Here is a 15,492-nt window from a genome sequence, read left to right as displayed (position 1 = left end):
AATCGAACCTGGGACCCTGGAGCTGTGAAGCAATTGTGCTATCCACATTGCTACCGTGCTGCCCACGTATGCCCCGGCATCAGCCCACTCCACTCCCTCAGGGAGACCCAGGATTCGCAGATTCTTTCTCCTCGACCTGTTCTCCAGGTCTTCGAGTTTTCCGCCCATCTCTTGTGTAGCGCCTCGTTCTGCTCCACTCTCCCCGCCAGGCCCACGAGCTCATCCTCGTTCTGACTGACTCTTTTCTGTACCTCCTGGATCTTAGCTTCGTGGGCCTTCTGCGTGATCCAGAGTCCTTCAATTGCCGAAAGCATAGGCGCCAACATCTCTTTGCGCATCTCCTCGCGCTGCTCCTCGAAGCAGCGCTTGATGAACTCCTGCAGCTCCCCTTTGTCCCTGGCCGCCGCCATTTTGTTTTCTTTCCCTCGCTTCTCCCGGTGCTCCAGTGCTGCTCCTTTGGCCGTTACACTTCTGGTCCGTTTCATAGAAGTTGGCAGTGTTTGCTTCACCAGTCTGCCCCAAAAAGTCTATGGAAACTCCTGAAAAAGGTCTGAGAGTGGGCTCCAGACGGGAGCTGCCGAATGCGCGACCTACTCCTCCATGGCCGCCACCAGAAGCCTCGTCCCTGCTTCTTCAATGGCCCTGGTAGATCTTTTCACAGTTGTTCCCTCTGCTGCTAGAATTCACCTTTGATAGAGTCAAGCCAGATTGCAGCTTTAAGCTTGCCCTTCCCCCGCCTGCATGCTGGAAGAGGCCCTCGTCTACTGCTGCAGCTCAAGCTAAATCTTTTACTGTTTCTGCCGGGTCTGGTAGCCAAAAGACACAACACTCCTGGGGGACACTGTCAGGGGAACGCTGCAGCCTTCTTCCCACACCGGGAAATGTCAAACAAATGGGGGCCCTGTAAAACAGCCCAAAAGTCCGTTCCTAGCGGGAGCTGCCGAATATGCGACCTAGCTCTGCATAGCCGCACCCGGAAGTCTCCTGTTAGAATGTTTTAAGTCTCTATGAGATCCCCCCTCATTCTTCTGAACTCCAGCAAGAACAATCCCAACCTAGTCAATCTCTCCTCATATGACAGACCCGCCATCCCTGGAATCAATCTGGTAAACCTTCGCTGCACTCCCTCGAGAGCAAGAACATCCTTCCTCAGAAAAGGAGACCAAACCTGCACACAATATTCCAAGTGTGGCCTCACCAAGGCTCTGTACAATTGCAGCAACACATCCCCGCTTCTATACTCGAAACCTTTTGCAATGAAGACCAACATACCACTAGCCTTCTTTATCGCCTGCTGCACCTGCATGCTTACCTTCAGCGAATGGTGCACAAGGACACCCAGGTCCCACTGCACACTCCCCTCTCCCAATTTACAACCATTCAGGTATTAATCTGTCTTCCTGTTTTTGCTTCCAAAATGAATAACCTCACACTTATCCAAATTATACTGCATCTGCCATTGGTTTGCCCACTCGCCAATCCTGTCCATATCTTGCTGTAGGATCCCTGCATCCTCGTCACAATTCACCCTCCCACCTAATTTGGTATCATCTGCAAACTTTGAGATATTACATTTTTTTCCCTCGTCCAAATCATTAATATATATTGTGAATAGCTGGGGTCCCAGCACTGATCCCTGCGGTACTCCACTAGTTACTGCCTGCCAATTTGAAATTAACCCCAACTCTTTGTTTCCTCTCTGCCAACCAGTTTTCTATCCACCTCAATACAATTCCCCCAATCCCACGCGCTTTAATGTTGCACAATAATCTTTTATGCGGGACTTTGTACCTTTTGAAAGTCCAAATATCCCACATCGACTGGCTCCCCCTTGTCGACTGTACTGGTTACCTCTTCAAAGAATTGCAACAGATTTGTCAAGCATGATTTTCCCTTCATAAATCCATGCTGACTCTGACTGATCCTGCTACTGCTTTCTAAATGCTCCGCGATAAAGGCCTTGATAATGGATTCAAGCATTTTCCCCACTACCGATGTTAGGCTTACTATAATGGTCTATAATTCCCTGCTTTCTCTCTACCTTCCTTTTGAATATCGGAGTGACGTGAGCTACCCTCCAATCTGCAGGGACAGTTCCAGAGTCTACAGAATCCCGGAAGATGACCACCAATGCATCCACTATTTCCAGAGCCATTTCCTTAAGTACTCTGGGATGCAGATTCTCAGGCCCTGGGGACTTATCCGCCTTCAATCCCATCAGTTTTCCCAACACCATTTCTCTACTAATAGAACATAGAAAAATACAGCACAGAACAGGCCCTTCGGCCTACGATGTTGTGCCGAACCTTTGTCCTAGATTAATCATAGATTATCATTGAATTTATAGTGCAGAAGGAGGTCATTCGGCCCATTGAGTCTGCACCGGCTCTTAGAAAGAGCACCCTACCCAAAGTCAACACCTCCACCCAACACTAAGGGCAATTTTGGACACTAAGGGCAATTTATCATGGCCAATCCACCTAACCTGCACATCTTTGGACTGTGGGAGGAAACCGGAGCACCCGGAGGAAACACACGCAGACACGGGGAGGATGTGCAGACTCCGCACAGGCAGTGACCCAAGCCGGAATCGAACCTGGGACCCTGGAGCTGTGAAGCAATTGTGCTATCCACAAAACTACTGTGCTGCCCTTAAGAACAAATAAATCTACACTATCATTTTACCGTAATCCATGTACCTATCCAATAGCTGCTTGAAGGTCCCTAATATTGATCTCCCTCAGTTCTTCCCTCCCACTAAACCTTTCATTCTCCAACATTTCTGGGATCTGATTTGTGTCCTCATTTATGAAGACAGAACCAAAGTATGTATTCAGTTGCTCAGCCATTTCTTTGTCCCTTATTATGCATTTCTCTGTTTCTGTCTGTAGGGGGCCTACATCTCTCTTTACTAATCTTTTTCTCTTCACATATCTGTAGCAACTCTTTAGTGTCAGTCTTTCTGTTCCCTGCAAGCTTCCTTTCGTATTGTACTTTCCCCTTCTTAATCAATCCCTTCGTCCTTCTTTGCTGAATTCTAAACTGCTCCCAATTCTCAGACCTATTATTTTTCTTGGCCAATCTGTATGCTACTTCTTGGTATTGGATACTATTTCTAATTTCCTTTGTAAGCCATGGATTGGCCCTCTTACCCCCTTTGCTTTTGTGAAAGGATCCTCGTTGCCTGGTGAAGGATCTTGTTGAATTGGAGGTCAGTTACACTGCCGGGGTTGGCGGCCTGGGTGGGGCTCTTGTCAACTTTCTCCGACTGGAGAAGATTAAGTTCGGGTTGAGGGGGTCAGAAGAGGGTTTTGAGGGGTGGTGGAGGTGGTTCATGAGTTTATTTGAGGAGCTGTTCGTCACCGGAGGAAGGGGGGTTTAAAAGGGGAGAAACTATACAAAGTGTTGACTATGCTTTGATGGACTGCGTGCTTTGTTGATGTTGTGTACGTTTGGAATAAAATAGCTTTTTAAAAAAAATGAATCCATGCCGGCTCTCCCTGATTAACTGAAAATTTTCAACATGTTCAGTTACCCCATCCTTTATTATAGACTCCAACAACTTCCCACCAGAGATGTTAGACTAACCGGCCTGTAATTCCCTGGTTTTCCTCTTTCGACTTTCTTAAAAAGTGTAGTGACCCGAGCAATTTTCCAATCCAGGAGGACAACTCCTGAATCTAGGGAACCCTGAAAGATTATAGTTCGGGCATCAACAATGGGCTCCCCTACTTCCTTTAACACCCTCGGGTGGAAACCGTCTGGTTCTGACGATTTGTAACTCTTTAGTACCATTAATTTCTTCATTATCAATGTTTACTTACTTAATTCTATTTAGTCGCTGTCCCCGATCCACTATTCATGTCCTAGGCAATTAAAACATCACAATATTTAATGGGCGGGAAATGTTTCACATCTTTGATTGCTGCCTGAAGTAAGTCAACTAGTTTACATAGACATCAGTAAGTTAAGTAAGATATTAAAATCCAATCATCTCAATGTTCCTACCTTAACAACAGGATTCAACAGCACCACTCCTGATTTTTTTGTGATCACTTGCTTTGTAGTGTAATGATGTTCCATAAGCTGAGGGATTGTTGGAAAACCAGTTCCTTCAAATCGATATTGGTTCTGTGTAAAAAGTTAAAACAAAATATCTAAAAATATTGGTCAATTTTAGACAATATTTAGCAGACCAAATGGTAAAACAAGCAGTCTAGCACTGTACAGTATCAGTTACTTACAATTAGACCGATAAGCAGCAATGACTAAGTGCCAAGAAATAATTGGGGGACGAAGAGCAAATCCAGCATTTATTTTCAATGGCATCAATCGTGAATCCTACCAACAACTTTAGAGGCGCGGGATGGAAGGGCAGGGACCATCACTGGCCAAAAGCTGAAGTGCACTAGCCACGTCACTACTGTGCCTACAGGGGGTAGAGTACATTTTTGTCCTGGCTGACAAATGTTTCACCTCCTTTCTCCTCAAAGTCACTTCACCATGAACAAGGTAAACTCAGAAATGAGACAGAACACTCATCACTAGCCTAGGTGAGTGCAGCTGCCACTATTTTGTGAAAGCCATAATGCAAAACACTTTTGTTTATCAAGAATTGACAAGAGGAAAGGAGGTTCAATCCAAGACAAACAATAACATTAAAAATCAAAGGTCAATTATAACTCAAAGCCTCAGAGAATCTCCCACAATAAAATAATTATAAATATCAATTGATCATATGAAGGACAAAATTTATAGATTTCACATTTGTCTTGAGTAACAAAGTGGATATATAGCTAGATTGAAAAAAAGGGAAAATAAAAGCAGAAAATAATACTCTCGTCAGGAAACCATAACTTACTCAAGGCATTTGATAAAAAGTGCTTTACTGGTCACATGCATTTAGTCCGATTATGATACAACTTATTAGAGTTACCTCCTTATATTTTAATTGATTCGGAAAACTAATGCATGTTATTACACTTTTATGAAGTCACGACAATTTTAAGATGAAAAATTAATTTAAGATGGAAAGCATTGCTATATTGACACAGCTTGTGCGTATTATGTAGACAATATACTGCTGGGCAGCAGGCAAAGATAATTTACCTGAAAACACTCAAAGGTCAATTGACCTGTTAAGATCCGGGGCCAGACCCGAACATTTGCTAGGATACCAGTCAAGAACCCCAAACACTTTTTTTTCAATTTGTAAAACTGTGAGGAAAGGAGTGACTCCCCTAACAAATAGGGATATGGTTTATTAAAACAAAGTTTATTATTAACACAGGATTAAACTACATTAACATCACAGAAAATAGCTTACAATTAACAGTTAAACAATGCTTAACAATAAAAGGAAACAATTTAACTTTTAACTGATACCTAAGTCTATCACAGATCAAAAGCCACTTATTCATAAAATATGCAAACACAGGGTTTCCTTGCTATAACTTGAAAGATGATCTGGAGAGAGAGTGAGAGAGAGAGAGAGAGAGAGAGAGAGAGAGAGAGAGAGAGAGAGAGAGAGAGAGAGAGAGAGAGAGAGAAAGAGAGAGAGAGAGAGAGAAAGAAAGATAGAGAGAGCGAGAGACCTTTTGTCTGTGCCAGACTGCTGCTTAACCTGACAGCCTTTGGCAAAACCAGCTGCTGAGTATTAAAGCTCCTAGCAAAAGCCCTTGCTGCAGCCCTGGCTCCTCCCTTTGATTGCATCATCTTTATCCCTGAGTGATTAGGGCAGCACGGTAGCATAGTGGTTAGCACAATTGCTTCACAGCTCCAGGGTCCCAGGTTTGATCCCCAGCTTGGTCACTGTCTGTGCGGAGTCTGCACGTTCTCCCCGTGTGTGCGTGGGTTTCCTCCGGGTGCTCCGGTTTCCTCCCACAGTCCAAAGATGTGCAGGTTAGGTGGATTGGCCATGCTAAATTGCCCTTAGTGTCCAAAATTGCCCTGGTGTTGGGTGGGGTTACTGGGTTATGGGGATAGGGTGTAGATGTGGGCCTGGGTAGGGTGCTCTTTCCAAGAGCCGGTGCATGCTCGATGGGCCGAATGGCCTCCTTCTGTACTGTCAATTCTATGATTCTATGATCCCACTCAGGTCTCCAGGCTTACTTAACGAAGTCTAAACACAACGTCTGAAATGATTGTCCAGGGAATCTCCAGCGATCACACAACATTTCATTTGGCCTCTCTTTTGTAAACACAAACATGGTTGGAATGAATTATGATCTCACTTTTATGACATGTTAACTGCGCCTTTTGCAGGCACAGGGTTTGGATACCTTTACTTAAGAGTATTTAATGATATTACTGCAACAGATATTTATACCTGAACTCAGGCTTTTAAAAACATTACTGCAACAGATATAAAATACAATATATACAAATTTCTTACATTCATCACAGTTCAAAAGTTGAAAAAAACCCACAAAAACATCCTGAAAGGAGATCCAGAAGCACTGGGCATTGGAGTTACAGAATCAGAAAACAGAATCAGAAAGCAAAAGGAATCACAAATGAACTCCAATTCTCAGTCATGGTTTGTTAGATTTGTGAGGGCCACGAAGAATCTAGCACGAGTTTTAAGGATACAAAGTAATAACATTTATTTACAATAACATATATATATATATATATATATATATATATAACAGCAGCAGCAACTTCGCTTGCTGCGCACTCCTTCCTGCTGGTTCCAAACTGGCCAGCTTTATTTATACTTGGAGTTTACTAATGGTTTCTCCGCCCCCTCATTGGGGAAGCTCATACTCCCACAGGATTGTGGGATTGTCATTAGTCCTCAGCCAATGGTAAGTAGGCAGGTTATAACAGCTAATAAGGCAGTGAAAATAACCTATACAGCTTCCCTTGGAGAGAAGGCAAAACAGGGATCTAAAAACTGATTCCACCAGGCTCTTGCTTTGTCCCTCCTAATGCTGCCAGTGAGGATTCCTGTAGCGAGGGTGTGGAGGGGAAGCACATGAAAGGGTGTGGACCCGCATTGGAAGTATCATAAGCTTACTGAAATACATGAAACTTTTCTTGGTCTTTCTATCATTCATATAGCCAGTAATGCTCTCAGCCTCCTCCTTTCACTTGGACAAAATAAAATCTTATTCTGGTTGCCGTTACAAAAGTGAAAAAAGCAAGAGCTATTCATCAACTAATTCTGAGAAAATATAATCAATAAACTACAACAAGAATTTGCATGGAGAATTTAATAAAGTACTGTTGATATACAATATACCAACAGACATATTCCTTTTTGGACAAAGAATGAGACAGAAGCCCCAATTTGGATTCGGTGAGATGGGCCAGGTGGGGCACTGGCAAGTCCCTATCCAATCTCTGCAGTGTGAAGTCCAAGAAATTTTAACTCCATGGACTCATCAACATGCCATCGATCAGCTGCCTGCCTGGAAACTTTGATTATGCATTAAAATTGATTTCTCTGCTCTCCGTTTGAATTGTGCAAAAACATATAAAACTACTCATCAAGCCTAGCCAATATTTAGCAGACCAAAATGGTGTAATTAACAGTCAAGATATCTACCAACTACTTACAGTTAGGTAATAAGTGGCAATAAACATGTTCCAAGTAACGATTGTGTGAAGAAGAGCTAATGCAGCATTTATTTTCAAGGCATCAACAGTGTTGCTCTATCAACAACTTTGGGATGAGGGGTGAGGTGCAAGGACCGTTATTGGCCAAAAGCTGAACCGGACTAATCATGTCATCATTTCTATGCCTACAGCAGTTGGACAGTTTTGTCCTTGGTGGGAAATGTTTCATCTCCTTTCCCCTCAAAAGTCTCTTCACCCACTTTTCCAGAATACGTTTGTGTATTAATTGCCCACTAAGTAGTGTGCAGTCAGTGTTGATTTAAAATGTGAAATTGGAAATGTAATCCTTGGCGTAGGCCACTGGAAAATGTATCTCTTTTTAAATGTTAGTTCCCAGTCTCTACAGGATCGTTATAAGCCTGAAGTAGCCAAAATACTCTTTGCAAATAGTACATAACGGCTTTAAAATAAAACTTTCCATTTCCGAGTCAAACTTGCTATCCTAGTTGAGACAGGAAGAAACAAAATAAATATACATCTCTGCTGGTCTGACCAATTTATAAAATAATTATTTTTCTCTATTTTCAAAAATGGACAATTGCTGCGCTGATAAAATGGATCCAGCTGATCACATGCAAGCTTCTGAAAGCTTCTGAGCAGTTTTAAAGTGGACAACAGCTAACACCTCATACCTCCTGGAATGTAACACTGCCTGCATCGCATAAATATTCCAGCAAAGCCAACACAATGGTTTCTCAGATGAGCTATCTGGCCCAGCCAGCTATAGCCAAAGGTTTGTGATTCCTAATATCCTAAAGTGTGTTATGGCCCTACCATTACCTGCTCCAAAACACAATGGGTTTCAACCAGGGGCCTCTTTAGTCAACCAGAAACATGACCGAGACTTGAACTGTCTGAAATCCTTTCAATAATCTGTTGGATCCTCTAATCAGTTTTCTATTTGATCTCTGAAGAGAAGAGTAACCCCATACAAACAGCCTGTCGCTGTCTAACGTCTTACCATCAAACAGGTAGTAGCAGAAAGAGCACTGTCCAGGTACAATTGCCTGGTTCTCTTTTGCATTGTGAACTGGAGCATTGGAACTGGTGCCTTCAAGCCTAATGTAACTGGACATGCCTTCTTCCTTCATGAAAATCACCTTGTGACAGTACCCAACCTACCCTTGGAAGAAATCCTCCCATTAGATTTTTGATATTAGACTCACACAAGATCATAACATGTATTTTATTGTGATCTTGCCCTGTACCCCTTTTTTCCCTTCTCCCTCATTTATTGCATGAGTGAAAAAGGGGCAGACATTGCAAAACCTCTTTCCGCGTTTAAAAAAATTAATTCATGGGATGCTGGTGTCGCCGACTCGTCTGGCATTTATTGCCAATTCCTAATTATCCTTGAACTGAGTGGTATTTCAGAGGACATTGAAGAGTCAACCACATTGCTGTGGATCTGAAGTCATATGTAGGCCAGACCAGGTAAGGATGGCAAATTGTCTTCCCTAAAGGACATCAGTGAAGGAAATGGGTTTATTAAACAATCAACAGTGGTTTCGTAAGAGAAAATGCTGGAAAATCTCAGCAGATTTCGTGGTCATTATTAGATCTTTAATTCCAGATTTTTACTGAATTGTATGTGTGTGAAATAAACCAACCGTTTAATTTTATCTTAACCCAAGAATGATGTGCAAGTTACTCATAGAGGGTTGGAACACTCCAAAATGTAAGGATTGGGGAAAATACACCACCACTTATAAAGGGGGAAATCAAAATTAAAAACACTTGCGATTTACGGACAGGTAGCAGGAGAAATCAGGGCTGTTTAAATTAAACCCCCTCCTGTCCGTAACATTGCACAAAAAGATGGTGGAGAAGGAATAGAAATAAGTCCTTTTAAATGTGGTATTTTGGGGAATAAAAATGGCAATTATGAAAATACTTACATCTGCATACTGGATGATAAAATGTCTGCGCTGCCCATCTGAGTAAACAGAAAGGACATATTCACCAGGTTTCCCATGACTTTCTCGGACCAAGAAATCGCCTTGCTGTTTCAAGAGCTCCTGCGCTTCTATACGAGGTATTGCTCCATGATACCAATCTTGTTCTGGTAATGGTCTCTCACAAGCAGGCGACACATCAAAGAACTAAAAAACAAGTTACCCAAATTTTGAAAAATGTGTAAATAATATATAGCAACACACTGTTGAAGTACAAGAAAAATACAAAAGAAATACTTGAAATGAAACACAGGTAGGTGGAGCAGGGCACAGTGGGGTGGAGAACATTGGGATGGTGGGGTGGAGCGCAGAGGGGTGACAGGGCACAGAAGGTCAGTGTGCAGAGGGTGCAGAAGAGGGGCTGCCGGGTTGGGGCGAGTGTACAATTCAGGGTCAAGAATGTCACTGAGCTACTGCAGAGCATTCTAAGCGGGGAGGGTGGAACAGCCATTCGTCATGAACCATCGTGGCACCAACGACATCAGTAGAAAGACAGGCGAATCTTGCTGATGGATTTTAGGGGGCTAAGAAAGAAATTAGCGAGCAGGACCTCTAAAGCAGTCATCTCCAGATTACTCCCGATGCAACACTTTAAGTATAGGAGCAATTATATAGTGCCTTGGTGAGGGCACACCTGGAATAATGTGTGCAATTTTGGTCTCCTTATCTGAGGAAGGGTGTTCTTGCTCGAGAGGGAATGCAGCAAAGGTTTACCAGACTGATTCCTGGGATGGCGGGACTGACGTATGAGGAGAGATTGCATCAGTTAGGATTGTACTTGCTGGAAGTCAGAAGAATGAGGGGGAATCTCATAGAAACCTATAAAATTCTAACAGGACAGGACAGGGTAGATGCAGGGTGTTCCCAATGGTAGGTGTATCCAGAATCAGGAGTCACAGTCTGAGGATATGGGGTAGAACATTTAGGACAGAGATGAGGAGAATTTTCTTCACCCAGAGAGTGGTCAGCCTGTGGAATTCGTTACCACAGGAAGTAGCTGAGGCCAAAACATTGCATGTTTTCAAGAAGCAGTTAGATATGGCACTTAGGGCGAAGGGAATCAAAGGATATGGGGGAAAGTGGGATTAGGCGATTGAGTTGGATGATCAGCCATGATCATAATGAATGGCGGAGAAGGCTCGAAGGGCCAAATGGTCTCCTCCTGCTCCTATTTTCTAAATTTCTATGTATATAAATAAGATTGGGTAGGAAGGGCTTTAGATTCCAGGCTCATTAGAATCAGTTCTGGGAGAGATGGGACTTTTAAAGGCTAGATAAGTTGCATCTCAATAGGGCCAGGACAAATGTTCTTATGGGCGATTTGTTAATTAACAAATGCAGGGGGATCGGAATCACAATGCAACAATGTAGATGAAACGCAAGGTGCATATACATTGGGAGAAACAGTTAACATTAGAGTAAGAAAGAGTAAGGTATTAGGTAGGATCAGAGTAAAAAGGAATGCAACAAGGTCTAAATTAGATTGACAATGCATCTATGTGAATAGCGGAAAGGATGTAGAGGAATAAGTCTGCTAGGAAATTACAAGTCGTGGAAAAGTTATAGAACAATCATAATGGGGTGCTTTAATTATCTTAATATAATCTGATAGTAATAGTGTAATAAAACAGAGGAAGAAATGTTTCTAAAGCATGTCCAGGAGAAGGTTCTATATCACTATGTTTCCAGCCCAATGAGCAAGGGGACAATGCTGGATCTGGTTCTAGGGAATGGGATGGGTCAAGTAGATCAAGGCCTAGTCGGAGAATATTTAGGAGATAGTGATCATATATCATTGGGTTGTGCCATGGAATAGGACAAGGAGCAATCTCGCATAATAATTAATTAGGGAAGGGTCAATTGAAATAGGGCGGCTACACATCTGGCCCCGCTAAACTGGAGCCAAAGATTAGGAGGCATAACTAACTGAGCTGCCTTTAAAGGGGAGATGGTTCAGGTACAGTCGAGATACATTCCCACAAAGGGTAAAGGTAGAAATGACAAAATGAGAACACCCTCATGACCAAAGAGGTAGACAGTAAGGTGAAGCAGAGAAAGGATGGTCTGATATGTCAGGTTGACATCACGAGTGAGAATCAAACTAAATACAGAAAGTTAAGAGGGGAAATAAAAAAATGAAAAAAAGCAAACAAAGAGAGCATATGAGAAAAGTCTGGTAGTAAATAAAAAAGGCATCAAATTTATCTGCTTGTAGAATAAATTATTAGACGGATAGTAAACGGAGCAGTGGTTCGATTTGGGCCAAATGGTGGATATGCGCATGGAGGCAGAGAGCATGGCTGATGTACTAAATGAGTGCCTTGCATTGTCTTTACCAAGGAAGAAGATAGTGCCAAAATCATAGTGAAAGAGCAGGTATCCAAAGATGCTGGATAGACTAAAATTTGGTAAAGAGGAGTTATTAGAAAGGATGCTGTACTTAAAGTTGCTCAGTCACCAGGGACAGGATCCGATGTTGCAGAGGATGCTATGGGAAATAAAGGTTGAAATTCTGAGGCACTGCCCATAATCTTCCAGTCCTCCTGAGACCCAGGGGTGATCCCAGAGGACGAGTGAATTGCAAATGTTACACCTATGTTCAAAAAAAGTATAAGAATAATCCCAGCACCTACAGGCCAGTCAGTTTAACCTTGATGGTAGGAAAGCCTTTAGAAATGATAATCAGGGATAAAATTAAGTTGATTGGGCAAATGTAGAGAAAGCCTGCATTGACTTGTGAAGGGTAATCTGTGTTTAATGAACTGGAGTGAGTTTTCTGATGAGGTAACTGAGAGGGTAAATATGGGTAATGCATTTCATGGTACATAGAAGTCCAAAAAGCATTTGATAAAGGACCACATAACAGGTTTGTCAGCAAAGTTAAAGCACATGAAATAAAAAGGAAAGTGGCAGCTTCAATACAACGTCGGATGAGTGACAGGAAACCGAGAGTAGTGAATGGTTGTTTCTTTTAGACTGGTGGAAGGTATATATTGGGGTTCCCTGGCGGTCAGTATAAAGATCAATGTTTTACTTGATTTATATTTGTGATCTTGACCTGGATGTTCAGTGCAGTACTTCAAGATTTGCAGATAGCACAAAACTTGGAAGAATTATGAACTGGAAAATGGTGATAGGCTCCAAGGGGACATAGATAGGCTGGTGCAATAGGTGGATATATGGCAGATGAAATTAATTCATGCATACAGGTTTAATGCAGAGAAGTGCAAAGTGATACATTCTGGTGGGAAGAATGAGGAGTGGCAATTTAAAATAAACCACACAATTCTAAATTCTACAGTTGCAGTGGCACAACAACCTGGGGTGCATGTGCACAGATCATTGAAGGTGGCAGGGCAGGTAGAGAAAATGTTTAACAAGGCATATGGATTCCTAGGCTTTATAAATAAAAGCATAGAGTACAAAACCAAGCAAATGATGATGAACATTTATAAAGCACAGTTTCAGCATCACTGGAATATTATGGCCAAGTCTGGGCATCACATTTCAGGAAGGATGAGAAGGCCTTGGAGAGAGAGAAAGTACTGAAAAGATTCAGCAGAATGGTTGCAAGGATGAGGGACCTCAGTTACATGGATAGATTAGAGAAGTTGTGGCTGTTCACCTTCAAGTAGACAAGGTTGAGAGGAGATTTGATAGAGGTGTTGAAAATTACTGGTCTGGACAGAGTGGATAGGGTGAAGTTATTCTCACTAACAAAAGGAATAAGAACTATATGGAACACGAGGAAAAATCTTGAGATTCTGGGCAGGATTTACCGGCTGTTCACGTCGGAGGGAAATTCAGGTCCCATGCTGATGCATGGGTTTCCCGGCATTGAGGGGGGTGCAGTCAACGGGTAATCCCATTGACAAAGGTAGGACCGGTAGATCCCGCTGGCAAGCCGCCTCCGCCGCCGAAAAACATTCGGTGGGGTGGTCGGTAAATCCCGCCCTATGGCATTCAAAAAAGGAATTGTATTAAACTCTGAATAGGAAAAAATTGTTGAGTTACAGTTAGGTGGTGGAGTGGGATGTGCTGAGTTGCCCTTGCAGATTGCCGGCACAGACACTATGGACTGAATTACTTCTTTCTGTGTTGTAACTATTCTATAATTCCAAATCTCAATAAAACGGTGATAGTTTCACTGGTTTAGTTCATTGTCATCTTGTACGCATGTAAAAATGCATGAGACAGAATGAGAGAGAAGGAAAGAGAATGAAAGAATGAATTGAAATTGAAAAAATTTTATTAAGGGGTGGGTCACAAACATAATACTGTTGTGCATCCTTTCTGTAATTACTGCTCAATATTCAAATATAATGCTATATTAAATGTTAAATTAAGTTTAATATAATTCCCATTGCTTTTTGTTTCTAATTCTATTTAAGAAAATTAAGAGAAAATCATTACTGAGATTATGAAATGTTACAGCATTCTTCACAACACATCTGAAAGTACAAACACTCAATTAAAAATAAAAGGCGTTGTTAATATAAAGATATAATTACTGAAGAATTATGCAGCAGTGTAATGGTGCTTTTAATGTAGTTATAATTCAGAGCTCTTGCGTAATATTGCAAAGAATGAGTTCAGATCCAAGCATGGCAGTTTGAATTAATTAATTTAAATTAATTTAATATTAAAAAACCTGCAAATAGTCAATAACAGTAAAGGTAACAACGAAGCTGCCAAAAATTTTATTTTGAAAACCCAACTTGTTCACTGATGTTCTTCAATGAAGAAAATGTGCATTTCACATGACTCCAAAGTGGTTCATTCTTATCTGGTCTTTGAAGCCACATAGTTGCACCAAACCATTACAGGGATCTAATTTCACATGCTTTGCAATGATATGAGAAGAAGGTTCACCACCACCACCATCATCATCTTCTCTGGGCAACTAGGTATAGATAAACAATAAATTACAGACATCAATGTCTGCCCACGTCCTGGAATTATTATTTTTTTAAAAAAGGAATATCCCATGTATTGAATCAAAAACTGATCAGATAATTGAACTGGTCAAGTTCTTCAATTAAACTACATATACACCATTTCCCAGAATTATTTGGCAATTAAAGCACTTGAACATATTTAACTTACAGATGAACTCAAATAATTCTTTGGCGATCTAATCATTCCAGCAATGGAATGTCGAATGGAGTCGAATTTTGAAACCTTGTCTTTTCCTTTATCCTGAAAAACAAAATAGGCAAAACTCAGGAAATGCATTACGCACACCCAATTAAAATGGTGCATTGCCAAAACCTGATCAGGGATTAATTAGGTTACCATTAACTATTTCATTTTTCTAACATTTTTACCCAATCTCAAATCTATCTTAGAACATAAGAATTAGAAGCCGAAATTGGCTACTCAGCCCTTTGAACATGCTCCACCAGTCAATAAGATCATGGCACCACCCAATATATCTTTATTTCCTTGGTAGCTAAAAATCCATAGTTTTCTTTTCTGAATATAATCAGACTTATCATTCACAGCACTTCGGGGTAGAGAATTCCCAAGATTCAAGTAATGAAATTTCTGATCTCAGTCTGAAATGGCAGAGCCTTTATTCCGAGATTGTGATCGAGTTCAGATTCACCAGTCAAGGCAAAAATCCTTCCATCGTCTATCCTGTCAATGTCACTAAGATTGAACCTATCTGATCGTTTACCTCTGCTGCTTCCCTCCCTTTACTTGGATCGGTGCTCAAATTTCCTCAAAGATTTCCCACTTTCTTACCTTGAACTTGTATCTTTCTGATCTCCCTCATCTTGTCCACGTGGCCCAGAAGCTGTTTCCTTGACCCTATTACCAGTACTGGCCCCTAACTTCCCTTTTTGGTTCCCATGTTAGCTACTACTGATAATTTTTCCCCTCTCGGGTACTGACTCTATCCTTCAACTCT

The 15,492-nt window shown here is 41.6% G+C and overlaps 1 protein-coding gene across 2 annotated transcripts in view; it reads right to left on the bottom strand.

Annotated features, from left to right (window-relative positions):
* The window catches only part of fer (fer (fps/fes related) tyrosine kinase), a 414,420-nt gene that overhangs the window by 171,882 nt on the left and 227,046 nt on the right, over positions 1-15,492 (bottom strand). For both annotated transcript variants that reach the window (XM_072516399.1, XM_072516400.1), the window contains exons 10-12: positions 14,685-14,777; positions 9,522-9,725; positions 4,009-4,131 (exon numbers count right to left, since the gene is read on the bottom strand). In XM_072516399.1, coding sequence (XP_072372500.1) covers positions 4,009-4,131; positions 9,522-9,725; positions 14,685-14,777 — 420 coding nt within the window. The remainder of the gene's footprint in view (positions 1-4,008; positions 4,132-9,521; positions 9,726-14,684; positions 14,778-15,492) is intronic.

This window comes from Scyliorhinus torazame, chromosome 9, assembly GCF_047496885.1.
Source record: "Scyliorhinus torazame isolate Kashiwa2021f chromosome 9, sScyTor2.1, whole genome shotgun sequence".
NCBI classification, from domain to species: domain Eukaryota; kingdom Metazoa; phylum Chordata; class Chondrichthyes; order Carcharhiniformes; family Scyliorhinidae; genus Scyliorhinus; species Scyliorhinus torazame.
The sequence above is the reverse complement of the archived record's forward strand: the minus strand, read 5'-3'. Positions and strand labels throughout refer to the sequence as shown.